Raw genomic sequence first — 27,103 nt, forward strand, 5'->3', positions numbered from 1 at the left:
ATGTTTATCGCTCAGTCACAGCATCACCAAAATGCATTTTCTGCTAATTATCACACAGCTTTTCTTGCGAGCTTGCTGCGTGCACGTTGGCTCTCACGACAGTACACTTCCAAAGGTGCATCACTGGCAATCCAAGTGTTTCCTGTTTTTAACCATGTATAATCACACTAAGTACCAGTTCACTTCATCATCTTAAATACAAGAAATTCTGCAGATGCTGGAAATCTTGAGACACACACAGAAGATGCTGGGGGAGCTCAGCAAGTCAGGCAGCATCTACGGAGGGGAATAAACAGTTGACGATTCGGGCCAAAACCCTTCATCGGGAGGATCCCCCCTCTGCCCACCTTCTTCTGCTGGCTTCTGCCCCCTTTCTCCAGTTCTGAGAACGGTATTGGCCCGAAACATTGACTGTTTTTCCCCCCTTCATAGATGCTGTCTGACTTGCTGAGTTTCTCCAACATATTGTGTGTGTTGCTCACATTATCATCAGGAGGCTGTCTCTCAGGCTGTACTGGATACTATAGAGAGAGAGTAGAGGAGATTTACCTTATGAGAATAGGTTGAGTGAACTTGGCCTTTTCTCCTTGGAGCAACAGAGGACGAGGTGACCTGATAAGATGATGGGAGGCATTGATTGTGTGGATAGCCAGAGGCTTTTTCCCAGGGCTTACACAAGGGGGCATAGTTTTAAGATGCTTGGAAATAGGTACTGAGGGGATGTCAGAAGTAAGTTTTTCACACAGAGAGTGGTCGGTGCGTGGAATGCACTGCCAGTGACAGTGGGGGAGGCGGATACAATGGAGCCTTTTAAGAGCCTCTTAGATAGGTACATGGAGCTTAGAAAAATAGAGGGCTATGCGGTAGGGAAATTCTAGACAGATTCTAGAATAGGTTACATGGTCGGCACAACATTGTGGGCCGAATGGCCTGTAATGTGCTGTAGATTTCTATGTTCTATGTTTCCATATCCTGCAGAGGAAAGCAGAGAGGTGTGAAAAGAGTTTTCCTGCATATGAGAGGAAAGTAGGCATTTTAGAGGCTGCGGTAGATGTGGGAATTCCTTTTATGGTCGGAAAGGTGGGGTTGGGGGGGGAAGGGATACTGCTGACACAGGCTGGGATCTCAGGGTACAGTATGTACGCAGAAAATCCAAATTCATTGTCACCTGTACAAGCGTACGTAATCATAGGTGGGGGGGTGATCCTTGATGATGGATGTTGCCTTCTTGAGTCATTCTCTCATGTAGAGATGCTGACTCAGGAAGGCAGGACAGCAGCTGTGTTTCATATGGAGTTTGAGAAGGTTTGGTATGTCACTGAAAACTGGAAAATTACTACAGATGTACTGTGGAGAGCATTCTCACTGGCTGCATCACCATCAGTAGAGAGCTGTAAGCTTAGCTCCATCACGGGCACCAGCCCCCGTAGTATCCAGGACATCTTCAAGGAGCGATGCCTCAAGAAGGTGGCGTCCATCATTAAGGACCCTGTAAACACAAAATAATCTGCAGATGCTGGGGTCAAAGCAACACTCACAACACGTTGAAGGAACTCAGCAGGTCGGGCAGCATCCGTGGAAACGATGAGTCGACGTTTCGGGCCAGAACCCTTCGTCAGGACTGTAGGGGGAAGGGGAAGGGGCAGAGGCCCTATAAAGAAGGTGGGGGGAGGGTGGGAAGGAGAAGGCTGGTGGGTTCCAGGTGAAAAACCAGTAAGGGGAAAGATAAAGGGGTGGGGGAGGGGAAGCAGGGAGGTGATAGGCAGGAAAGGTGAGGAAAGAATAGAGGAAAACACAATGGGTAGTAGAAGGAGGCAGAACCAAGAGAGAGGTGATAGGCAGCTGGAGGAGGGGGCAGAGTGAAATAGGGATAGGGGAAGGGAGGGGGAGGGAATTACCGGAGGTTGGAGAATTCTATGTTCATACCAAGGGGCTGGAGACTACCTAGACGGTATATGAGGTGTTGTTCCTCCAACCTGAGTTTAGCCTCATCATGGCGGTAGAGGAGGCCATGTATGGACATATCTGAATGGGAATGGGAAGCAGAGTTGAAGTGGGTGGCTACTGGGAGATCCTGTCTGTTGTGGCAGACGGAGTGGAGGTGCTCGACGAAGCGGTCCCCCAATCTGCGTCGGGTTTCACCGATGTAGAGGAGGCCGCACCAGGAGCACCGGATGCAATAGATGACCCCAACAGACTCACATGTGAAGTGTTGCCTCACTTGGAAGGACTGTTTGGGGCCCTGAATGGTGGCAAGAGAGGAGGTGTAGGGACAGATGTAGCACTTGCGCTTACAGGGATAAGTGCCAGGTGGGAGATCTGTGGGGAGGGACGTGTGGACCAGGGAGTCGCGGAGGGACTGATCCCTGCAGAAAGCGGAGAGGGTTGGAGAGGGAAAGATGTGCTTAGTAGTAGGGTCCTGTTGAAGGTGGTGGAAGTTGTGGAGGATAATGTGTTGGATCCGGAGGCTAGTGGGGTGGTAGGTAAGGACAAGGGGAACTCTGTCCCTGTTGTGGTGGCGGGAGGATGGGGTGAGAGCTGAAGTGCGGGAAATGGAGGAGATGCGGGTGAAGACCCCGTCACCCAGGTCATGCCCTGTTCTCATTGCTACCATCAGGAAGGAGGTACAGAACCCTGAAGACACACACTCAGCAATCCAGGAACAGCCTGTTCCCCTCTGCCACCTGATTTCTGAATGGACATTGAACCCATGAACACTACCTCACTACTTTTTTATTTCTATTTTTCACTAATAATTTAATTTAACTTCTTTACATATATGTATTTACTGTAATTCACATTTTTTTTCTCTATTATTACATATTGCATTGTACTGCTGCTGCACAGTCAGCAAACTTCACAACATATATTGGTGATAGTAAACCCAATTCTGATTCTAAGGTATTACCGATGGTGAGGATGTATTGGGCTGTGCTCACTACTCTCTACAGCTTCTTTCTGTGCATTTGAATTGCCAATCCAGACCACGGTCCATTCAGAAAGGATAGTCTAGTCTATGTTGGCCAGTGTGCTAAAATGTCGCAAGGGCTGGGTAAAGGAAACTGCTTTCATTGGAAGTCCATTAGTTTGACTCACAGCCCTAGTACCACTTGCACTGAGTGTAAGAACTCTTTGTTTGCTACTTGCCACGTCCACCCAAAATCAGATTACCTCGAGTCTATAGAACACCTCTTCTACAGAATTTCCCTTCTTTCTGGAAATGCCGTGCTGGCTAAAGGTGAGGGAGGACCAGACATAATGGACACTGGGATTTTGGCAGTGCAGGCTCAGTCATCCCTCAGGGTGCTGGAGATAAGTGCAGCAGAGAGCCAAATGAGACCCCTGCTGACTGAGTGAGAGAGTCTAAACAAAAAAAATTACACTGCGTGCAGCACCCACAGAATGCTGGAGGAACTCAGCAAGTCGAGCAGCATCTACAGAGGGTCTTTATGAAGGACTACAGCCCAAAACATCGTCTGTTTATTTCTGCCCGACTTGCTCAGTTCCTCAAGCATTTTCTGTGTGTTGCTCAAGATTTCCGGCATCTGCAAAATCGTTCACGTCTCAATTAAACAGTGTGGGCGTTTGACCATAAAATTTCAAGTCTGACAGGTATTTTGGCGAAAGAGGCAACAATGGATTGAGTACAACACGAAGTTTAGGCCATTCAGCCAATCAAGTCCTTGCCAGCTCCCAATAGTCCTGCTCAACCTCTCATTTTCTCCATGCCCCTACAAATTATTCTCTGTCTCATGTCCCTCAAGTGTCTGCTGATTCTTTTGTTTTGCTATTTACCTACACTAAGGGCTGTTTTTACTGTAGCCAGTTAACTTGTCACCATGTCTTTGTGATGCCGGAGGAAAGCAGAACATCTGGAGCTGTATTGTGATATTACTTGCTGTTACTTAGCCACACATAGATTTGGGTTAGCTGGTGCACATCTCTCATTATTCTCTTGGCTGAAGTGTAATGCCTTCACCTCTTGAGTCGGAGGAGCATGCATTCAACACCCACTCATGTTCAAGACCTCAGCTGACTCCATGTGTGGTTGTGTGGGGGAGTTCGGAACAGTGATATGAGTCACCGCAGACCTGAGTGGCTGCTGCTTCTGGGGTCTGGATAAAATCTATCAATTCTGCCTTGAATCTGCTTAGCAATGGAGCCTTTTGAGCTCAAAGATTCTAAAAGACTGTTACTCCTGGGGAGAACTTCCTCCTAAAAACTGTCCTGGATGGCCAGCCTCCCAAGTTGAGCATGTGATTCCAAGTTTGAAATATCGCTTCGATCCCCAGATTGAATCCCCCTGTCAATTATGAAGAAATGCATTCAGTGGCCACTTTATTAGGTATCTCCTGTACCTGATTAAATGGCCACCGAGTGGAGTGTAGGTTTGAGGTCTTCTGCTTCTGTACTCCGTCTTCTTCAAGGTTTGATGTGTCGTGTGTTCAGAGATGCACTTCTGCACTTCACTCTTGTAATGCGTGGTTATTTGAGTTACTGTTTCCCTCCTGTCAGCTTGAAGCAGTCTGGCTATTCTTCTCTGACCTCTCTCACTAACAAGGCCTTTTCACCCACAGAACTGCCGCTCACTGGATTTTTTTTGGTGTGAGTTTTCGCACTATTCTCTAAAAACCCTGGAGACTGTTGTGCTCGAAAATCCCAGGAGATCAGCAGTTTCCGAGATACTTAAATCACCTTGTCTTTCACCAACAATCGTTCTTAGATCCCATTTCTTCCTCATTCTGATGTTTGGTTTGAACAACAACTGAACCTCTTGACCATGTCTTAAGCATTAGGTTGCTGCCACGTGATTGGCTGATTAGATACTTGCATTAACAAGCAGGTGTACCTAATGAAGTGACCATTGAGTGCATGAGGATTTTATGAAATTTAAAGACAGGATGGTGGGTCTGAGTTCCAGTTTGCTGGGATCATGAGCAAAGAAATGATAGATATATATGAGCAGTTGGGTGTTCATATTAACCCTATCAAATCCCATGTTATGTTTCATTGAGACTTCCTCAAGTCTAACACCTTAGACTCAAAACCTTTGATACTTTATACTTCATTGTCGCCAAACAATTGATACTAGAGCATACAATCAACACAGCGATATTTGATTCTGCTCTTTGCGCTCCCTGGAGTACAAATTGATAGTAAATATAAAACATTTAAATTATAAATCATAAATAGAAAATAGAAAAGGGAAAGTAAGGTAGTGTAAAAAAACCGAGAGGCAGGTCTGGATATTTGGAGGGCATGGTCAGGATCCGTTCAGCAGTCTTATCACAGTTGGAAAGAAGCTGTTCCCAAATCTGGCCGTACGAGTCTTCAAGCTCCTGAGCCTTCTCCCGGAGGGAAGAGGGACGAAAAGTGTGTTGGCTGGGTGGGTCATGTCCTCGATTATCCTGGCAGCACTGCTCCAACAGCGTGCGATAGATACCCCACAGGAGATTCCCAAACAATATTAGAGCATTTGAGGTTGGGAGGACTTTGCTGGTGAGGTCCAGGGATTGGGTAATGGACAGAGAGCAAACAGGTGAGTTTGGGTCAGGAAGTTGTGACTAGTGGAGTCTCACATGGATTATTGCTGGGACCCCAGCAGTTCATGGTCAATATACAAGCATTATATTACAGAAGTAAGTGCCATCTACCCTAATTTGTAAAAGTCAGATGAAATAGTGGATTGTGAGGCGGATATGGGGAGGTATCAAATAGATTTCGACAAGCCAAGTGAATGGGTAAGAACATGGAAGATGGACTAATGTGTGAAAATGGAAGATTAAATGGATACGGGGAATTTTAGAGGCAAGTTTTTTTTACACAGAGTGGCGTGTGTGTGGCAATGTACTGCCTGGGATAGTAGTAGAAGTATATTTAGAATATTTAAGAGACTCTTAGGCACATGGATGAAAGAACAGTTAAGGGCTATGTAGGAGGGAAGAGTTAGATTGATCTTAGTGCAGATTAAATGTCTGGCACAACACTGTGGGCTAAAGGGCTTGTACTGTGCTTCAGTGTTCCTTGTTCAGTCATTTAGGACAAACAGGAATGCAACAGAACACAAAGAAATGCAGTTTTGAAGCATGAGAGGAAACCTCAGTGAAACAAAAAACTTTAACAGGGTTTGACAGGGCAGATGTGAGGATGAAGGCATATCTTGATCTGGGATCACGTTTTAAATTAATGACAAGAGAAAATTTCTTCCCAAGCATCGTAAGTTTTTGAGATTCTGTATTCAAGGGGTTCATTTGTTGAGTAGATTCAAAATGGGGATGATAGATTTTTGGACGCTAAGTGGAATATTTGGTTTGTGCAGGACAACGACAGTTGATCAATAGATTATTGAATAGCCGGGCTGCATAGCCTCACTGCTGACGTTGCCTTTTACTGTAAGATGTTTCGCATGGTATGTTTGCATCCCTCAGGATATGTCACCGTGTGAGGGCGAGGTAGGTGGTGTGGGGGTTCGGTTGTGTGAAGGGCACGGGGTCTGCTGGTGGATCAGAGCAGAAGGGGAGCGGCGCATTGAATGAGGCAGGTTCTACACTTGGCTAGATTCACTAGTGCTGCCGTTCAGATGAGAACTTGAATGGTGTGTGACTTGAAAAGCCCATTGCACTACTGAAGAATCATAGAACGTAGAACAGTACAGAGCAGGAAAAGGCCCTTCAGCCTCCAGTGTTGCATTGAACTGATTAATAATCAAATGCCCACCTAAACATGTCCCTTCTGACTACCCAATGTCCACATCCTTCCACTTTCTGCACATGCATGTATCTAGGAGCCTCTTGAACACTTCTATCGTATTTTACCTCTTCCTACCACCCCAGGCAGCATATTCCAGCCACTGGCCAATCTCACGGTAAAAAAAAAAGCACTTGCCCTTCAGATCTTGGCAATTTCTACTGCTGTCTCTTCACAATCGTGCCCCCTCATCATCTCCCGAGGTCAGGTACATCCAAGCTCAGAGCATCGCTGTGACGCTCCTCCATCACACTGTTAAACTGGAACACCCACCAGAGATATTTTACAGCTAACTTTTCCATTAAGTATTTCCAGCCCCATTATTGGTGAACCTCCTCCTCCTTCCTTGCTTAAAGTTAATGGTCTTTGCATCTCTAAGTTGGGCAATGGTAGCAGTGAGTCAGACCTGCCGATTACCACACATAGCATTGTGGTTTTATAGCTCACTGTGCAGGCACCACAATCGACTGGTGATCCTTTCTCTTGAACCTGTTCTATTTGTTATGCTGAACATGTTGCTTAATTAGAAGATAAATGTTCCAGAGACAGAAGCTGTCATTACTGGTTCCCACCACAAACTATTCTACCTACACACATCCTCCATCCAACCCACACCACCGGATCTAACTGCTCGCTACCTTGGTGAGTTTCCGAACAAACACTCTCACAGTTACTAAACCCAGCAGCTTCTGTCTCCGTCCTGTCACCCAGCCCGGCTCTTGATGCTGAGATCTTCACCACAGGCTTCCTTTCAGCCTCAATAACCCCCCCGGCCCATCAGAAACCATGCAGCCCAACCACCCGGCACCCTCGAGCTGGCCGCTCTGGTGAAGGGCAGCCCGCTGAACAGCTACTTCCCTTCCTGATGAAGGATCTCAGCCTGAAACGTTAACAGTTTACTCTTTTCCATGGATGCTACCTGGCCTGCTGCATTTTGTGTGTATTACTTTGATTTCCAGCATCTGCATGGTTGTGACTTCCCTTCAATCATTCAGTTCTCGAACCAACTGGCACAACCCTAATCACTATCTCAGCATGGCGACACTAGGACCACTTTACACTTTTGTATCTCATTGTGTTAATTCTTGTGTCATTTACGGTTTCTTGAGAATGTGATGTAAAGTTAGTTATCCATTGGGCCCGTGCGGGTGACCACAAGTAGTTACACTTATTCCTCTCCATGCCTTACCACTTCTTTAGCATTGTGTCTGTTGCCAGCTCGACACTCAACCCAGCACTGGTGAGCAAGTAGCCGGCTAGATTCGAACCCAGGACCACCCGCCTCGAAGTCCAGTGCTGATACCACTACACCACCAGCCAGCATCAGAAATGGCAATAAACTTGACTCTAACTTTACCCTGTTCTCGAAGCTCCAATACTTCCGTTTAAAACCTCCAGCCTTGTTTCCAAATCTCCAAACCTTGCCTCCAAATCTCCAAGCCTTGCCCTCCTTATTTCTATAATCCCCCTCTGGGTACTTTGTGCTACCAATTATGCCCACTTCCAAGTTTCTTGTGCCCTGAGTTCTGGAATTTGATCTCTAAACCTCTCTACTTTTCTCCCTCTTACATTTTGCCTCTTTGGTTAAAAGCTATTCCCCTCCATTATATCCTGATGTGGCTCACTATCAAACTCAGTTTGCCCGTCACAGACATAAATGAACCTGAGACATCAAAGACGTGTTGCCCCATCACAAGCTATTTATTATTGCTGTATTTACTTAAATTGACTTCAAGAGCTGTGAAGTAATGTTCTGTAAAATCCCAGAAGACCACAATTGGAATATTGTGTTCAGTTCTGGTTGCCTCACTGTAGGAAGGATGGTGGAAGCTTTACAGAGAATGCGGAGGAGATTCACCAGGATGTTGCCTGGATGAGAGAACATGTCATTTAAGGATAGGTTGAGCGAGCTAAGACTTATCTCTTCAGAGCAAAGGAGAATGAGGTGACTTGATAGAAATGTACAAATTGATAAAAAGTTTAGATCAAGTGGACAGCTGGATACTTATTCCCAAGGATGGAAATGGGTGTTATGAGAGGACGTAATTTTAAGGCAATTAGAGGAAAATATAGAGGGGGGTGGATGTTGGAGGTAGATTTATTTCACACAGTGCTGGGTGTGTGGAATTGGCTGCCAGGGTGGTGGTTGGCAGAGGAAGATACGTTAGGTGTATTTAAGAAACGTTTGGATAGACAGATGGGTGATAGGAAAATGGAGGGTCATGTAGGAGGGAAGGGTTAGTTTAAAAGGTCGGCACATCGTGGGCCAGAGGGCCTGTACTGTGCTGTAATACCCAATGTTATACGTACAACTTGCATTTGATACTTTCTCCGTTCAGGGGAATGGTTGTCAGGCTGCCCTGCACAGAGCCCTGATGGAGAATTCATTGTTTGGTAAGCCTGGGACACTGAGACTGAAGAAGGCCTGATTCTGGTAGGCCACAGAAACTGCTGTACATCTCTTTAAGGTTGTTTGCCAAAGCAGCTGGGTGAATTTTGAAAGCAGAAGCAGCCTCGCAGCAGTATTACAGAGTACTGCATTAACACTTCAAAATGGAACAAAAATAACCTACACGTCTTCACACGTGTAGCCCTAAGTGGATCTGTGGATCAGAATGATCACAAGCAACGTTTTGTTTTGACTTTCAAAAGTATCTTCAGAATACCCGGAGAACTCTTTCACCACCCCAGGGGACAGTTTTCTGATTGTCCTCAGTAGTGAGTGTGCCATTTAATTGCAGCAGTTATCTCATTTTCAAAGACCGCTGTTTGCCATTTGGGTTTCACTGTTCTGTTCCCAGGAGCTTCTGCACAACAGAAAGAAAGGAAGCTTTAGCGCAGAGAGACTGGATGGACAGAAGTAGCAAAGACACTGACCCTAGGCTAAGAAGTATCTTCCCAGTGATGTTAATTTAAACTATTCACGTTGTCCCAACACTGAATGTTCTTCTGAGGTGAACCATTGATTTGGGCTTTCTTCCAGGTGCGGAGAATGACGGGAGTTCTGGTAGCTGTTGGACAGGGCAAGCTAATGCCCCGGCGTGTTGCCGAGCTACTGGAGGTCCGTGACTCCAGAGCCTATCCGGGGAATCTTATAGCCCCACCAGACGGCCTCTTTTTGAAGAGCGTGGAATACGATGAGAAGGGTAAGGGGCAAAGTGTGCAAAAGCTGAGTGTATCTTGACTCCTGATCTTTGCATACAAGAGAAAGCACAGGAAAAGACGTTGTCCATTTCCTTCTCTCTCCCTGACACAGATACAGAAATGTGCCTCTGCCTGCAAGAGATATATGTATGTATCTCTCTCTCTCCCCTCCCCCTCTCGTCTCTCTCCCCTACCCCTCTCGTCTCTCTCCCCTACCCCTCGTCTCTCTCTCCACCCCTCTCGTCTCTCTCTCCACCCCTCTCGTCTCTCTCCCCTACCCCTCGTCTCTCTCTCTCCTCCCCCTCTCATCTCTCTCTCTCCTCCCCTCTTCTCTCTCTCTCCCTTCTCCTCTCTCTCTCCTCTCCTCTGTCTCTCCTCCCCTCCTCTCTTCTCTCCCCTCTCTCTCTCTTCCTCTCCTTCCCTCTCTCTCCCTGATATACAGTGTAGATATATATATACACACACATACATACTAAACAGATACATATGCAAGCATGACATGTACATACACAAAGGTGCAGGCACACAAAATATTTACACCATACACATGATCACTACTATATCTTAACGTAAATGCAGATACTAAATATGCACATACGTGATTTCTTAAAGGAGTGCATGCCCCCCTATATACCTGCAAACATGCAGATGTGCATTCATAATTACACACATGAATCCAACTTGTACATATGCAGACATTTTTAGAGACACAACTCGTAAATATACACGCAAACATGAGGAATTCTGCAGATGCTGGAAATTCAAGCAATACACATCAAAGTTGCTGGTGAATGCAGCAGGCCAGGCAGCACCTCTAGGAAGAGGTACAGTCGACGTTTCGGGCCAAGACCCTTCGTCAGGGCTAACTGAAGGAAGAGTTAGTGAGAGATTTGAAAGTGGGAGGGGGAGGGGGAGATCCGTAATGATAGGAGAAGACAGGAGGGGGAGGGATGGAGCCAAGAGCTGGACAGGTGATTGGCAAAAGGGATATGAGAGGATCATGGGACAGGAGGCCTAGGGAGAAAGAAAAAGGGGGAGGGGGGAAAACCCAGAGGATGGGCAAGGGGTATAGTCAGAGGGACAGAGGGAGAAAAAGGAGAGAGAGAAAAAGAATGTGTGTGTATATAAATAAATAACGGATGGGGTACGAGGGGGAGGTGGGGTATTAGCGGAAGTTTGAGAAGTCAATGTTCATGCCATCAGGTTGGAGGCTACCCAGACGGAATATAAAGTGTGGTTCCTCCAACCTGAGTGTGGCTTCATCTTTACAAGTAGAGGAGGCCGTGGATAGACATGTCAGAATGGGAATGGGACGTGGAATTAAAATTTGTGGCCACTGGGAGATCCTGCTTTCTCTGGCGGACAGAGCGTAGGTGTTCAGCAAAACGATCTCCCGGTCTCTGTCGGGTCTCGCCAATATATAGAAGGCCGCACCGGGAGCACCGGATGCAGTATATCACCCCAGCCGACTCACAGGTGAAGTGTCGCCTCACCTGGAAGGACTGCCTGGGGCCCTGAATGGTGGTGAGGGAGGAAGTGTAAGGGCATGTGTAGCACTTGTTCTGCTTACAAGGATAAGTGCCAGGAGGGAGATCGGTGGGGAGGGATAGCGGGGACGAATGGACAAGGGAGTCGCGTAGGGAGCAATCCTTGCGGAAAGCAGATGTGGGGGGGGGAGGGAAAGATGTGCTTAGTGGTGGGATCCCGTTGGAGGTGGCGGAAGTTACGGAGAATAATGTGTTGGACCCGGAGGCTGGTGGGGTAGTAGATGAGGACCAGGGGAACTCTATTCCTAGTGGGGTGGTGGGAGGATGGGGTGAGAGCAGATGTGCGTGAAATAGGGGAGATGCATTTGAGAGACCCCTTGCCCATCCTCTGGGTTCCCCCCCCCCTTTTCCTTCTCCCTGGGCCTCATGTCCCATGATCCTCTCATATCCCTTTTGCCAATCACCTGTCCAGCTCTTGACTCCATTCCCCCCCCCCCATCTTCTCCTATCATTTTGGATCTCCCCCTCCCCCTCCCACTTTCAAATCTCTCACTAGCTCTTCCTTCAGTTAGTCCTGACGAAGGGTCTTGGCCCGAAACGTCGACTGTACCTCTTCGTAGAGATGCTGCCTGGCCTGCTGCGTTCACCAGCAACTTTGATGTGTGTCGTATATATACAGATATTTTTAGAGACACAACTCCCCCACACTTTCATACACTGGGCTCATGTATGAACCAACAGACAGTACATTCCAGCACATGTAAATGACAACTAAATGCTGGTCACCTGAACTCCAGCCAGTTAATTGTTGGCAGAGAAGTACAAGGAAATTCTCTTATCTGGAGAAAAACATGAAAGTGGAATAATTTAATTAACTGAATGTTACAGAAGAGGCATTGAGGCTCTATATTCAGTTAAGCATGGAGTTATTTTGCTGTTTAATGGCAGTGACCCATACTTTTTGCTTTCTGAAGCTGACATTAATTGCATACTATGTTGACAGGTTCCTCCATTTTTTTTTGCCCTCATTCCACCCAAAAAATTGTTGTTTTTGAGAGAAGACTTAGGTTGGCTCGGACAGGACGTTGCACTGTATATTCTCCACGCTGGATACGAGCTCCGCATTAGGTAGTTTTCTCCTAAGCTCTGTCAGGGACACCGCTGGTCAGACGACAAGCGTGGCACTGTTCGTGTACAGAGCATGCTTGCCTTGCATGTTTAAAGATGCTCAAGCTGCCGGCCGTCGTTGTGCCGAAATGCATGCCAGATGTTACAGCTGCAAGTCTTAGACAGATGTCAATGACCGTGTTTCTTCAGCGACTCGGTCCTGAAGGCTCCCAGAAACTGAACTGAGTGTTGCCATGGCAACTTTTTTAAAGCTGGTTTTTGTTTTGCATTGCAGATGTTTAAGTGGAACAGGACATAATTCAGTGACCGTGAACTCAGAATAAGCTGCTGCTTCCAGCTGTTACCAGGGCAAGTGGCATTGACGTTCATGGATGGTCTGGTCCCGTCGGTGACTTGTGCAACTTTCTTGTATTGCATAAACATACCTGGGTGTGTTTCAAATTATGGAGAAGTAAGAGTGTTGGATGGAGGCTATATTCTTATATATATTAATTAGCTTCCGAAATGTGACAGTGGAGATGGAAATGAGAGCCAGAACCTCCTAGTCCTTGCCCCAGATCCTGTGAAAAAGACCCGAGCAAACCCACTTCATTTCCTGAGGGAACATCTGAAGGATGCCCATCGAATTTTCCATCACCAACCACGTGAAAAGTCCCTGACAATCATCACATCCTCCCCAGCAATATTGAAGGCTATACAGTTGAAACCCTGCCGGTTTCCTTGTCTGCATAAGTCTAGGGAAGACACACTCCGGTCCCGCCAAAACCTGTAAGATTGAAACGGCTCTCCCACCACAAACTCCAGTTTGTGTGGATGCTGTGTAATTTGCAACCCTGTTACAACTCAGTGCCAAGAAGTAACAGACAGCACCCTGCATGCAATTAAAGGAATTATATTTATGAATCTTAACTCAAGGGTCAGTAAAGAAAAGAAAGAAAAAACAACAAGGAGCCATTATAATTAAACAGTCAAACGTGCGCAAAGATGAAGCTCAACTCTTCCAGAAGTTATATTCACCAATTGTCAGTCGACCTCAGCATCTTGCTCTATCGAATCACGGTCCCCCACCAGGTCGAATCCATCGAATGTCTCCAGTGTCTTCTCCCTTCATTTCCCGCCGAACAATGGACCCCAGCTCACACCGGTGTCAGGCGCACGACAGAAAACCCACTCCCCTGCTTGGATGGCTCACATTCCAAAGCACCTGTCATCTGCAACCATAATCCAAACACCACTTCGCAGGCAGTGAAACCTTTCCCAGTGTGTTGCACAATGGTTCATGTCTTTAAGCAACCTGGATGAACAGGTAGTCGTGAACGGGATCGGAGACCACGTGCAGCTGAGGCTCTGCAGCAAGTTGGAGAGGAGAAGGTTAGAAGGTTTCTAACTTGTGGAAGTGATAGAAGATCACGTTTTACCAACACGGTTGTAATGAATCAGGAAGATAACCAGTGCACCCCAGGAGTCTTGTCTTTCCTATTGTGTCGGTTAAGAGGGTAGTAAGTTGATGTAGGTATTAAGTTTTGTTAAGTTCTACCTTTGATAGGTTAGTGGGATCAGTCTAGGGTGTGGGGGTTAGGAACAGTAACCACTTCCTGGCAAATCAGTGCAACACTTGAAGAATTTAAACTCAAATGATTAAATGCATCTAATATTTTAAAAATTCAATGGATAATAATGGTTACCATGGAATTATTGGATTGTTGGAAGAATCCAGTTGTTCACCAGTGTCATTCTGGATAGGAAACCTGCCGCCTTCAACCAGCCTAACCTTTGTGTGACTCCAAGCCAGCCGTACCCTGGATTTAGTTCTCTAAACGAGCACGTCACTTCAATAAAGCAAAATGTCAATTGAAGCTACAGTGTGCTGCCGTTTTTATAACTAGACTGCTGAAGTGTGTTCGTGATTACAGTTCACTTCCTCATCGATCAAGATGTAGAATTTGTTTCCTTATAATGTAGTGGAATTGATACCAACTGTGGCAAAGTTTAAAAAGGGAACAGTACTTGTTCCCTACGTCTTTGCAAGCTTTGGTTCACTCCTGACATCAAGTTAGAGGACACCGCATTTCATGGTCTAGTGAATTTGCTGTGGCATTGGTCAAGGTAAGGAAACAGTGTGTTTGAAAGAGTTACTGGGCATGGTAACGGGATCTCTAGGAAAGCATTCACAATGCGATTGGATAGACTTGAGTGTTCAGGGGCATGGATACTTGAATCCTGAGGAAATACATCATGAGTATTTGGATAGGTTGAGGTGATGAGGTGCAGGTCATGTCAGGTCAGGATTTGAACTGGTATCTGGGACACTGGGCAGTTTGGCAAAGGTTGGGCAAGTGAATGGTTATAGTGCTAGTAGTCAGTGGGAAGTGTCTTTGAGGTCAGCAAACAACTTCCTTACACCCTGAGCTGAAGTGGTCAGATTGTTACCAGTAAAGCACGGCTGTGCGCTATCAAAGCTTTACTCTTTGTCGGAGAAGGTTTCATAATCTGACATGTATTTTATTTTCAAAAAAATGTGAACACAGCTGGATAGTGTGAGGGGCGACTATTCCTGGGAGGATTCCGTTTGGTCACATGGCTCTTGGGGTTTTTTTTTATCTTGGTCCAGTTAACTGCAGGCGTGAGGGAGGGTCGTTTATCCCGGGTTTCCATCAGCCTGCTCCAGCGCAGTGTCTGATGCACATGAAGGCATCGGCTGAGGTGGAGGAGAGCAGTCAACCAAAGCAACTCTCCCCCACCCCCCCCCCCAGTGCTTTAATGGTGTTTCATTGCCTTTGTGTGAAATTCACTTGTGATTTATATTTCAGTTCCCCATTATTGAAAATAAATTTATTTTAAAAGACAGTCACAGTCCTGAACTATGTCTTATGGTTAGTGCAAGGGCTTAGACATTTATGAAGGTGCGTGGAGTACAGGAATTGGGATGTTACGTTAAAGTTGTATAAGATGTTGTTGAAGGCAAATTTGGAGTTCTGCGCACCTACCTGCACAGGAAAGGTATCAATAAGATTGAAAGAGTGCAGAGAACACTTTTTAAAAGTTCGTTTACGGGATGTGGGCGTCGCCAGCGAAGCCAGCATTTATTGCCCATCCCTGGTTGCCCTTCAGAAAGTTGCACTTCAAAGGATGTTTTTGAGAGGACCTGAGTTATAGGTTAGGACACTATTCCCCGGAGCGTAGGAGAATGATTTGAAATTCAGCAGAGGTATGACGAGTACAGACAGGGTCAGATGCAAGCAGGCTTCTTCCACTGATGTTCGGAGGTCATAGGTTAAGAGTGAAAGGTGAAATATTTGAGGGGAACCTGAATAGGAACAACTTCACTCAGAGGGTGGTGAAAGTATGAAATGTGCTGCCAGAGGAAGTGGAGGATGTGGGTTTCATTGCGACTTTTTATTCTCCATACATAAGAGGGAGAACAAAAGTTCATCAGACCGACTCCTTGACTGCAAGGACTGCTGTGTGAGAAGAAATCTAATGACGTATTATTGTATATTTCCTCATGAGCTCATTCAGCCCATCAGGTCTGCACTGTCTTGGAGTATTCTCATCCGTTCCATTCCCCGTGTATCTCCCTGCAACCAGTTCTCCCGCGCAAGCCCAGCAACACACATCCTCGGTTCTCCTCACTTACCGGGTGATCACCTAACAGCCAGCACATCTGTGGGATATGGGAGTAAGTCAGTGCATCCAGGGAAATGCAGACATCACGGGGAGAGCGTATGAGCTCCAGGCAGACATCACTGGAAGTGGGGATTGAACCTGGGATTACTGGAACAGTGAGACAATGACATAACCTGTAGCGCCACTGTGAACCTTTGAGCATTCTGCCTGGGTTAGACAGGTCGCTGGGGAGTCCAGCATGAGGGATATGGGAGATATTTGGAGTGAGATGAGTAATTCTTTCCACGTGGGGCTGGTGTCCCTGGAGTTCACGAGCACAGAGGTCAAATCGCTGAATATCTTCAGGAAGCAGGGAAATAGATTTCTGGACTCAAGGCATTGAAGGGTATGGAGATGGGACAGGAGCATGATATAGGCCTTCCCTGGGTTGTTTTATGGGCATACAAAGTTGATTTCATCCACAAGTCAGGAAATACAGAAAATCATTCAGTGCAATAACCTTATCTCCACAGTATTGTAATGTAAGGTCAATTAACATGAACTTCCCCTAGCTAATATCAATGTTACAGAATCAGGATGTCCTAGCTCATTGGCTGGTTTTAATGGGCTCAAAGTATCAGTGGATGTTACATTCTTCAGTAGAGTTTCATAGCACAGTGATTGCTTGCCAACTTCCGAAGCAACTGTCTTACGCGGCCTCCCACAGTGAAACTGGTGTCCTGACTTCAATGGTGTCTGATTACTGTGGGGAGTTTGCATGCAAACAAGTTCTTTTTTTCAAGACTGCTTGAATTTAATATTTCTGGGAGCTCATTTGAACATGCTGGGGTATCCATAATGCAGGCATAAGTAACTTAGGAAGGATCTGTGTTGGGGCAGTGGATCAGACATGATTGTATTGAATGACTGAACAGTCCACTGCTTTTTGTTTCAATTACTGTAGCTGATAGCTGTCTGTACACTGTCATGGAATTGGTTTATTATTGTCACATTACCAAGCTTGTTGTGTATACTGTTCATACGGATTATACAGATTAGGGCGGAGTGGTACCGTACTGGTTAACATAATGATACGACAGCGCCTGTCGCTGTCTGTAAGGAGTTTATACGTACTCCCTGTGATCGCGTGTGTTTCCTCCCACATTCCGAAGATGTACAGATTAATAGGTGACGTGGGCTCGTTGGGCTGGAAGGACCTGTATCTCTAAAATAAAATAAAATAAATCAAATCATTACACAGTACATTGAGGTAAAGCAATAATAATGCTGAACAGCTACAGAGGAAGTGCAGAGCAGGTACAGTAAACGATAAAGTGCAAGATCATAATGAGGCAGATTGTGAGGCAGGGATCCAACTTACTACACTAGGAAACCATTTAATAGTCTTATTACAGCAGGGTAGACGCTACTCTTGAGACTGGTGGTGTGCTTTCAGACTTCTACATTTTCTGCCCAGTGGAAGAGGGGAGAGAAGTGATGGTCTGGGGTGGCTGGAGTCCTTGCTTACGCTGGCTGCTTTGCTAAGGCAGCAGGTCCACAGAGGGGAAGTTGGTTTCGGTGATATGCCGTGTCTTGTCCACAGCTCTGCAGTTTCTTGCAGTCATTTGCAGAGCAAGTTTTCCACTGAGGCAAGGGGAGAAAGAAACCAGAGGACATGGGTTAAGGGTGAGGGGCGAAAAGTTTAAAGGGAACATTAGCGGGGGGCTTCTTCACACAGAGAGTGGTGGGAGTATGGAATGAGCTGCCAGATGAGGTGGTAAATGCGGGTTCTTTTTTAACATTTAAGAATAAATTGGACAGATACATGGATGGGAGGTGTATGGAGGGATATGGTCCATGTGCAGGTCAGTGGGACTAGGCAGAAAATGGTTCGGCACAGCCAAGAAGGGCCAAAAGGCCTGTTTCTGTGCTGTAGTTTTTCTATGGTTTTAATTGCCAAACCAAGCCCTGATGCTTCCAGATAAGAATCTCTTCCGTGGAGCATCACTAAAAATTGGTAATGGTTCAAAGGGACATGCCAAATTTCTTTAGCCTCCTGAGGAAATTGGTGAGCTTTCTTATCTGTGGTGTCAACATGGGTTAGACCAGGACAGGCTGTTGGTGATATTAAAAACGTAAACACGAGAAATTCTGAGTGTGTTGTTGGTGATATTCACTCTTCGGAACGTGAAGCTCTTGACCCTCTCAACCTCAAGACCATTGATGTAGACAGGAGCATCTGACACCACTCCCCCTTTCTGAAGTTACTGACTAGCTTCTGTGTTTTGCTGACACTGACAGAAAGGTGGGTTTCATGACACCATGCTACAAAGTTCTCTATCCTCTTTCCTGCTCGTCGTTATTTGAAATTACGTCCTGCTACGGTGGTATCACCTGTGAACTTGTAGATGGAGTGAGAACAGAAACCTGGCCACACTATCGTGAGCACATAGCGAGTTGAGTATTGTTGACTGAGGACACAGCCTTGTGGGGCACCAATGTTTAGAATAATCGTGGCGGAGGTGTTACTGCCTATCTTCACTGATACTCAGGAAGTCGAGGATCCAGTTGCAGAGGGAAGCATTGACTCCCAAGGTCTGGAGTTTGATTGGAATACTGATGATGAGTTTGACTGGAATAATAGTACTGAAGGCAGAACCGTGGTCAATAAACAATAGTCTGAGGTAGGTGTCTGTACTGTCCAGATGCTCCAGAGATGAGCGTAGGGCCAGGGAGATGGCGTTTGCCAAAGACCTGTTTCGGCAATTGGTAAAATGCAGAGGACTGCGGTTGTCTGGGAGGCTGAGAATGTCCTGAGCACTAACAAGATGTCATTGGAAGAGATGCAAACTCGCTCTGCTGCACTACCATAGTGTCAGAACACTGATTCAGGCCAGCCTCAGCACACAATAGGGCAGGTCTATAGCCAAAGTCTCCCCCTTGTGATGCGCAATACATAGATTTGCAATAGGAGCTCTCAATATGATGAGATAGTAGGAGGAACATCAGTAAAGAGGAGACAAGAGGCTGAAGTCCCATAGTTGTTACTGATCCAGCCCAGGCGTACCAAAGCTACTTAACTGATACCCATTCACCTCCAGTGCTGTCAGCCCATATTGAACAGCTAAAGATATCATTCTGGCCAAGTTCTATGACTGTAGCCAAAGCAACGACGCTCTGGACATGGGACAACCTCAGGTTTTGCTGTTGGAAATGAATGTGGGCAGTGGGCACCCTAGCACTCTACCTAGGTACTTCAAAGTCCAAAGTAAATTTTATTAATAACAAGAACATGAGATAAAGTCCTTAAAGTGAAATCATTGGTTGTAGAAACATTTCAATGATGAGGCAAGTGAGTGTTGTTATACCCTTTTATTCAAGAGCCTGGTGGTTGAGGGGTAGTAAGTGTTCTTTGACCTGCTGGTGGTGCGAGTTCTGAGGCGCATCTATTTCCTACCTGATGGCAGCAACAGGAAGAGGGCATGGCCTTGGGGGGGTGGGGATCTCTGATAATGGATGTGGCTTTCCTATGACAGTGTTTCACGTAGATGTGCTCAATGGTTGGGCGGGCTTTACCCGTGATGTACATCCCATCTTCTGTACTCAGTGCCATGACGACTGAGGGTAACCATGCCAAATACCTTCTTCATCACCCTGTCTACCTGTGTCGCCACATAGGTTTCCACTTACCATTTACAATGCAAGTCCTGCTCCAGTTTAACTTACCAAAATACCCCACACCTTGCACTTATCCAAGTTAAATTCTACCTGTCATTTCTTGGACCACAGGGTTGAGAGGGGTAAATAAATCAGGCATGGTTGAGTTGTAGCTCAGGCTCGATGGGCCAAATGGCCTATTTATCATGACCTTCCCCAATCTATTTTTCTCCCTCCTTTCCATTCCCCTTTCTGCTCCCCATGTGCGTTGTGTGTTAGTGAGAGCCCCTGGGCAAAGTTACCCACAATCTTCCTGATTGTGGTTAGAAGGCATTTCCTTACGTAAAACGAAAGGCAACTGGCCAATGAACTTCTGCACGAACAGGAAAGTGAGGGGATTCCAAGGAAAGCAATGTGATCCACACCTGTCACCCTATGTCATTAACCACACCAGCTGCTTAACGGCAGGCTGATGGGGATGATGCAGTCACTGAGTGAAAACACAAACTCAACGTTTTAGAAACAACTCTCCATCAGATTTCTGAATGGACATTGAACCAACTCATGAACATTACCTCAGTACTTTTGCTCTCTCTTTGTATTACTTACTTAATATTATATATACAGTATCTATAAAAAGTATTTGCCCCCTTGGAAGTTTTCATGTTTTATTGTTTTACAAAACTGAATCACAGTGGATTTAATTTGGCTTTTTTGACACTGATCAACAGAAGAAACTTTTGTGTCAAAGTGAAAACAGATCTCTACTAAGTGATCTAAATTAATTACAAATATAAAACATAAAATAATTGATTGCATAAATATTCATCCCTTTTAATACGACACACCAAATCATCACTGGTGCAGCCAATTGGTTTTAGAAGTCACATAGTTAGTTAAATGGAGATCACCTGTGTGCAGTCAAGGTGTTTCAATTGGTTGTAGTAAAAATACACCTGTATCTGGAAGGTCCAGCTGGTGGTGAGTCAGTATCCTGGCAAAAACGACACCATGAGACACAAAAACACTCCAACCAACTCCGCAATAGCTTATTGAAAAACACGTCAGGAGATGGATCCAAGAAACTTTCCAAGTCAGTGTATCTCCATCCCTTGGAGTACAGTGAAGTCAATCAAGAACTGGAAAGAATATGGCACGGCTGTAAATCTGCCTAGAACAGGCCATCCTCAAAAACTGAGTGACCGTGCAAGAAGTGGACTAATGAGAGAGGCCACCAAGAGACCTATACCAACTCTGGGCGAGTTACAAGATTCAGTGGCTGAGAAGGGAGAGACTGCGCATCCAACAACTGTTGCCGGGGTGTTTCGCCAGTCACAGCTTCATCTCCCATGGCAAAGAGAAAGCCACTGTTGAAAACAATAAAACATGAAAACTTCCAAAGGGGGAGGAGGTGAATATTTTTTTATAGGCACTGTATATTTCTTACATCACTTATTTTTTTATGTATTGCAGTGTGCTGCCATCACAAAACAACAAATTTCACAACTTGTGCCAGTGATACTAAACCTGATTCTGAAGCTCCTCTTAATGGTTCTCTCTGCACTTTGCGTAGATCCTTCCAAGAATGTATCAGTATGTTGAGTATTGGAATCAAAGGCCTCTGGCAGAAGGTCACCGGTGCCTCTAGTTGTAGATCCCTCCGTAGCTAAAGCGGAATTATGATTGGAGATGTGAGCATCTTTGCTGCTGTTAGCAATGTGCATTTCAGGTTTTGCAGCAAGCTATGGTGGTCAGAGGTCATCACTCCCTAAAAACAATTTAGCATTAGTCTGAATTCTGTTGTCATGGAAATCCTGGGAAAGGTGGGACAGTGCTTCAGCAGGAGTCCACCAGCCTGTGTGGTTTGCTAGTTCAGCTGAAGCCACGTCCCAGCTCTCAATCCATGATCTTGTAAGTTACAGTACTTTTGGTCTTCATCCAGACAGCCTTTAAATTTGAAGGGTTTCTCCTTCCACCACCTTATCTAGTAATGAATTCCAGGCCCCAAAACTCCTTTCCATCAATGACCTACCAATTACCTTTAAATGCATGACCATAGCTTATTTGAGCTGCTCACTGAAGGAAATTGGTACTATGTCTTTACCTTCTACTGGGCATTTTGTCAGTACCTCCAGTTGAACTTTGTCTTTTTGTGTGTTTTCCCCCTAGCTGTCAGTCTGTGGTTTTGTATTGTCATGTGCTCCTGTCCCCAGTCCTGCTTTACTCCAGCCCCTGTATTACTGAGTACTCCGTCTCTCACCTGTTTCTCATTATTACCTGTGCTGCTGCCACTTCTGTCTCATTGTGCTCCACCTATCATCTGCCTCTCTGTTTATTGCTCAGTGTATTTCAGTCCTGTGTTTTCACCTGTTTGTTGCCAGATTGTGCCAGTGAGTTTTCCTGAGCCTTTCCTGCATTCATATCTGTACTCTGTCCGTCTGAATATTGACTTTGCCTGTTTCCCGATTCTAGTGTTTGGATTTCTGTGGATGTTTTGATCTCTCGGTCTGACGCTGACTTTGTTTGCACCTCAGGATTTGTTGCTCAATTGATATCACTGTGTGCACAGTGCTGGGTCTGTGATTAGATCTCTGCTCCAGTGTCTTGACACTTTTCTTATTTTTTTCACACCTCAGTTACATCCCCGTTGTTTTTACTGTTAGAACCAATCCTAGCACCTTGTGTTTCTAAACAACAAAGTTCCTCCCCTCATGCCCATCCCCAGTATATAGATTATTTCTGGACCGTGTGTATTCACCTCCCATTGCATCTTGTCTCTCTGGAGTGGGATGGCTGGCTAAGTGCAGAGTTTGAGCTTTGGACGATGCACTGTACGAATTGGAAACTTCACTCCAGTTCCTTGGCTTATATAGGTGAAGGAAAGAATAAACAGAAAATGATAAGGCGCCAAGAGTTCACTGTGATTTCAATGAAGTGACAGTATGGCAACTGCTCCCACCAAAGTGGTAACTTCCTGCCGAACAACTCTTTCAGTTCTTTGTTGCCACTGAATAGGATGAGAAAACTGAGCTGCAAAAATTTAATACAAGTCAAATTCAAATTATCTCCACGGATGAAAGGGACAAACTTGTATTCCTCTCTACTTCTGCAGCATAATGTATCTAAATATTCTATGTTCACACTATCCCATTCATTTAGATTGTCAGAGGCAGTCAAAGTTTAAATAAATGTATTATCAAAGTGCATATACAGGAGTGAGATATATCAGTCAGTGGAGTGGTGTCGCAGCAACAACCTTGTGCACAACGTCAACAAGACCAAAGAGCTGATTGTGGACTTCAGGAAGTGTAAGACGAGGAAACACAAACCAATCCTCATAGAAGGATCAGAAGTGGAGAGAGTGAGCAAATTCAGGTTCCTGGGTGTCAATATCTCTGAGGACCTAACCTGGACACAACATATTCATGCAGCTATAAAGAAGGCATAACGACAGATATATTTCATTAGGAGTTCGAAGAGATTTGGTTTGTTAACTAAAACATTCAAAAACTTCTTCAAATGTTCTGTGGAGAGCATTCTGGCTGGCTGCATCCCTGTCTGGTATGGGGTGCTACTGCACAAGATCGAAATAAGTTGCAGAAACTTGTAAAATTGGTCAGCTCTATCATGGGTACCAGCCTCCGTAGCATTTAAGACCTCTTCAAGGAGCGGTGCCTTAGGAAGGCAGCATCCATTGTTAAGGATCCCCATCACCCAGGATATGCCCTCTTCACACTGTTTCCGTCAGGAAGGAGGTATAGAAGCCTGAAGGCACACACTCAGCAATTCAGGAACAGCTTCTTCCCCTCTGCCATCCAATTTCTAAATGGACATTGAACCCATGCACACTACCTCACTACTTTTTATTTCTGTTATTTTGCGCAACTTATTTTAACCTATCTTTGTAATAGACATATATATATATTTACACATTTAATGTAACTCAGTTTTCTTCTATATTTATTAATCATGTATTTCATTGTACTACTGTAAAGTTAACAAATTTCGCAATATATGCTGTGGTATTAAATCTGAGTCTGATGTCACCACATACTACTTTGGGATTCATTTTCCTTTAGGAATTTACAGTAAAACAGAAATACAATGAACAACTATACATAAAGACTGGCAATCAATTTGCAAAAGACAAACCTTGCAAATATTTTTTAAAACTCATAATAAATAAGTAATATCGAGAACATGAGTTGTGGAGTCCTTGAAAGTTAGTCCGTAGATTGTGAAATCAGTTCAGTTGAGATGATTAAATTAGATTAGATTAGGAGGACACTCAGTCCTCATTTATTGTTATTTAGAAATGCATGCATTAAAAAATGATACATTGTTCCTCCAGAGACATATCACAGAAACACAGGACAAACCAAGAATAAAACTGACAAAACCACATAATTATGACATATAGTTACAATAGTGCAAAGCAATACTGTAATTTGATAAAGAGCAGACCATGGACACGGTAAAAAAAAGTCTGAAGTCCGGATAGCCCCATCATCTCACGCAGACGGTAGGAGGGAGAAACTCTCCCTGCCATGAACCTCCAAGTGCTGCAAGCTTGCCGATGCATTGGAAGCACCCGACCGCAGCTGACTCTGAGTCCATCCGAAAACTTCGAGCCTCCGACCAGCCCTCCGACACCGAGCACCATCTCTGCCGAGCACTTTGACCCTGCCCCAGCCGCCGAGCAACAAGCAAAGCCGAGGACTGGGGGCCTTCCTCTCCGGAGATTCTGGATCACACAGTAGCAGCGGCAGCGAATGGGTGAAGTTATCCACACTGGTTCAGAAGCCTGATGGTTGTTAGAGCATCGAGAAGAAAGCATAGCCTGGATGGTGGGGATTCTTCGTGATGAATGAAGAGTGCTGCTTTCTTGTGGCAGCTCTGCTTGTAGAGGTGGGGAAGGCTTGATTTTGATATTAAATTATTTCAGATAAATAACTCAACCAAAGAGGGTGGACTTCAAAGTAAATTTGAACCCTGAGATTCATTTTTCTTGCAGACGTTCAGAGTAGAACAAAGAAATACAACAGAGGTTCAGATGGCCTCAAAGTTCAAAGTAAATTTATTATCAAAGTACATCTGTGTCACTGTATACAACCCTAAGATTCAATTTTCTTGCCAGCATTTACAATAAAACAAAGAAATACAACAGAATTGAAGAAAAACTACACACAAAGACTGACAACCAGCGTACTGACAACAAATTGTGCAAATACAAAACAGAATAATAATAATAAAAAGTAGCGGAAGAATAAATATCGAGAATATGGATTGTAGATCCTTGAAACCGAGTCCACAGTGTATGGAATCAGTGTGTGTGGGGCCAGTGAGGTTATCCCCTCTGGTTCAAGAGCCTGGTGGTTGAGGGGTAATAACTGTCCCTGAACCTGGAGGTGTGGGCCCTGAGGCTCCCGTACCTTCTTCCTGATGGCAGCAGCGAGAAGAGACCGTGGCCTGGATGGCAAGGGTGGTTGATGATGAATGCTGCTTTCCTACAACAGCTCTCCTTGCAGATGTGCTTAATGGTGGGGAGGACATTACCTGTGGTGGACTGCACTGTGTCCACTGAGCTCTTCCATTTGAGGGCATTGGTGTTTCCATACCAGGCTGTGGTGCAACCAGTCAGTAAACTCTCCACTGCACATCTATAGAAGTTAGTCAAAGTTTTAGATGACATGCCGAACCTTCACAAACTTCTAAGAAAGTAGAGGCACTGCCATACCTTCTTTAATGGCACTTGCGTGCCGGACCCTGAGTAGATCCTCTGAAGTAATAACAGCAAGGAATTTAAAGTTGCTGATCCTCTGGTTTCCTCCTCCTGTTTCGTCCTCCTGTTGTCAATGACCGGCTCTTTGGTTTTGCTGACATTGAGTGAGAGGTTGCTGTTGTGGCTCCACTCAACCATATTTTTCCCATCTGCCTCCAGTATGCTGTTCGTCACCATCTTCGATTCGGTCAATGCTGGTGCCAGTATAAAACTTACATATGCCATTGGAGCTGTACTTAGCCTCATGGTCACAGGTAGAAGTGAATAGAACAGGAGACTAAGCACGCAGCCCTGTGGTGCCCCAGTGCTGATGGAAATTGTGATAGAAAAAGGCATAGTCATAGTCATACTTTATTGATCCCGGGGGAAATTGGTTTTCGTTACAGTTGCTCCATAAATAATAAATAGTAATAGAACCATAAATAGTTAAATAGTAATATGTAAATTATGCCAGTAAATTATGAAATAAGTCCAGGACCAGCCTATTGGCTCAGGGTGTCTGACCCTCCAAGGGAGGAGTTGTAAAGTTTGATGGCCACAGGCAGGAATGACTTCCTATGATACTCTGTGCTGCATCTCAGTGGAATGAGTCTCTGGCTGAATGTACTCCTGTGCTCAACCAGTACATTATGTAGTGGATGGGAGACATTGACCAAGATGGCATGCAACTTCCTGTTTTCAGGGGACAGCATCCTCTTTTCAGACACCACCGTGAGAGAGTCCAGTTCCATCCCCACAACATCACTGGCCTTACGAATGAGTCTGTTGATTCTGTTGGTGTCTGCCACCCTCAGCCTGCTGCCCCAGCACACAACAGCAAACATGATGGCACTGGCCACCACAGACTCGTAGAACATCCTCAGCGTCGTCTGGCAGATGTTAAAGGACCTCAGTCTCCTCAGGAAATAGAGACGGCTCTGACCCTTCTTGTAGACAGCCTCAGTGTTCTTTGACCAGTCCAGTTTATTGTCAATTCGTATCCCCAGGTATTTGTAATCCTCCACCATGTCCACACTGACCCCCTGGATGGAAACAGGGGTCACCGGTACCTTAGCTCTCCTCAGGTCTACCACCAGCTCCTTAGTCTTTTTCACATTAAGCTGCAGATAATTCTGCTCACACCGTGCAACAAAGTTTCCTACCAAGCTCACCAGATTCTCACTTTTTCCACCCCAAAAGAGTATTAAGTCATGTTGAAGTCACAATAAACCATTAAGGTGAAAGTTTAATATTATTCAGTTATTCCACAACATGAGCTACAGATGAAGAGTCAAATCAAATTGTTTCAACATTTGTGTAGTGAACAACTGACAAGAGGAAATAAGGCAATTCAAAATGCCTCTGTTGCTGAGGCCCGGAGGCTGTTTTCTTTAATCTAAATCTTGCATTGGAACAAGATGAAAGGTTTCGATAAACCCATGATGTGTTTCATTGAGGTATGTGCTTGTGTTGCGTGCTTTTTTATATCTGCACGTTGGCCAACCACAGACCCTTAATTCCGTGGCTTGTCTGCATACAGAATTCGACTGAGGTAAATTATTTGTCACAGCTA

The 27,103-nt window shown here is 45.2% G+C and overlaps 1 protein-coding gene across 2 annotated transcripts in view; it reads left to right on the forward strand.

Moving 5' to 3' along the window:
• Positions 1-15,121, forward strand: part of pusl1 (pseudouridine synthase like 1) — a 101,939-nt gene extending 86,818 nt beyond the window's left edge. For both annotated transcript variants that reach the window (XM_072245069.1, XM_072245070.1), the window contains exons 7-8: positions 9,731-9,893; positions 12,781-15,121. In XM_072245069.1, the coding sequence (XP_072101170.1) occupies positions 9,731-9,893; positions 12,781-12,788 (171 nt within the window). In that variant the 3' untranslated portion in view covers positions 12,789-15,121. The remainder of the gene's footprint in view (positions 1-9,730; positions 9,894-12,780) is intronic.
• The last annotated feature ends 11,982 nt before the right edge of the window (positions 15,122-27,103 follow it).

The sequence above is a fragment of the Mobula birostris genome, chromosome 27 (assembly GCF_030028105.1).
Source record: "Mobula birostris isolate sMobBir1 chromosome 27, sMobBir1.hap1, whole genome shotgun sequence".
NCBI classification, from domain to species: domain Eukaryota; kingdom Metazoa; phylum Chordata; class Chondrichthyes; order Myliobatiformes; family Myliobatidae; genus Mobula; species Mobula birostris.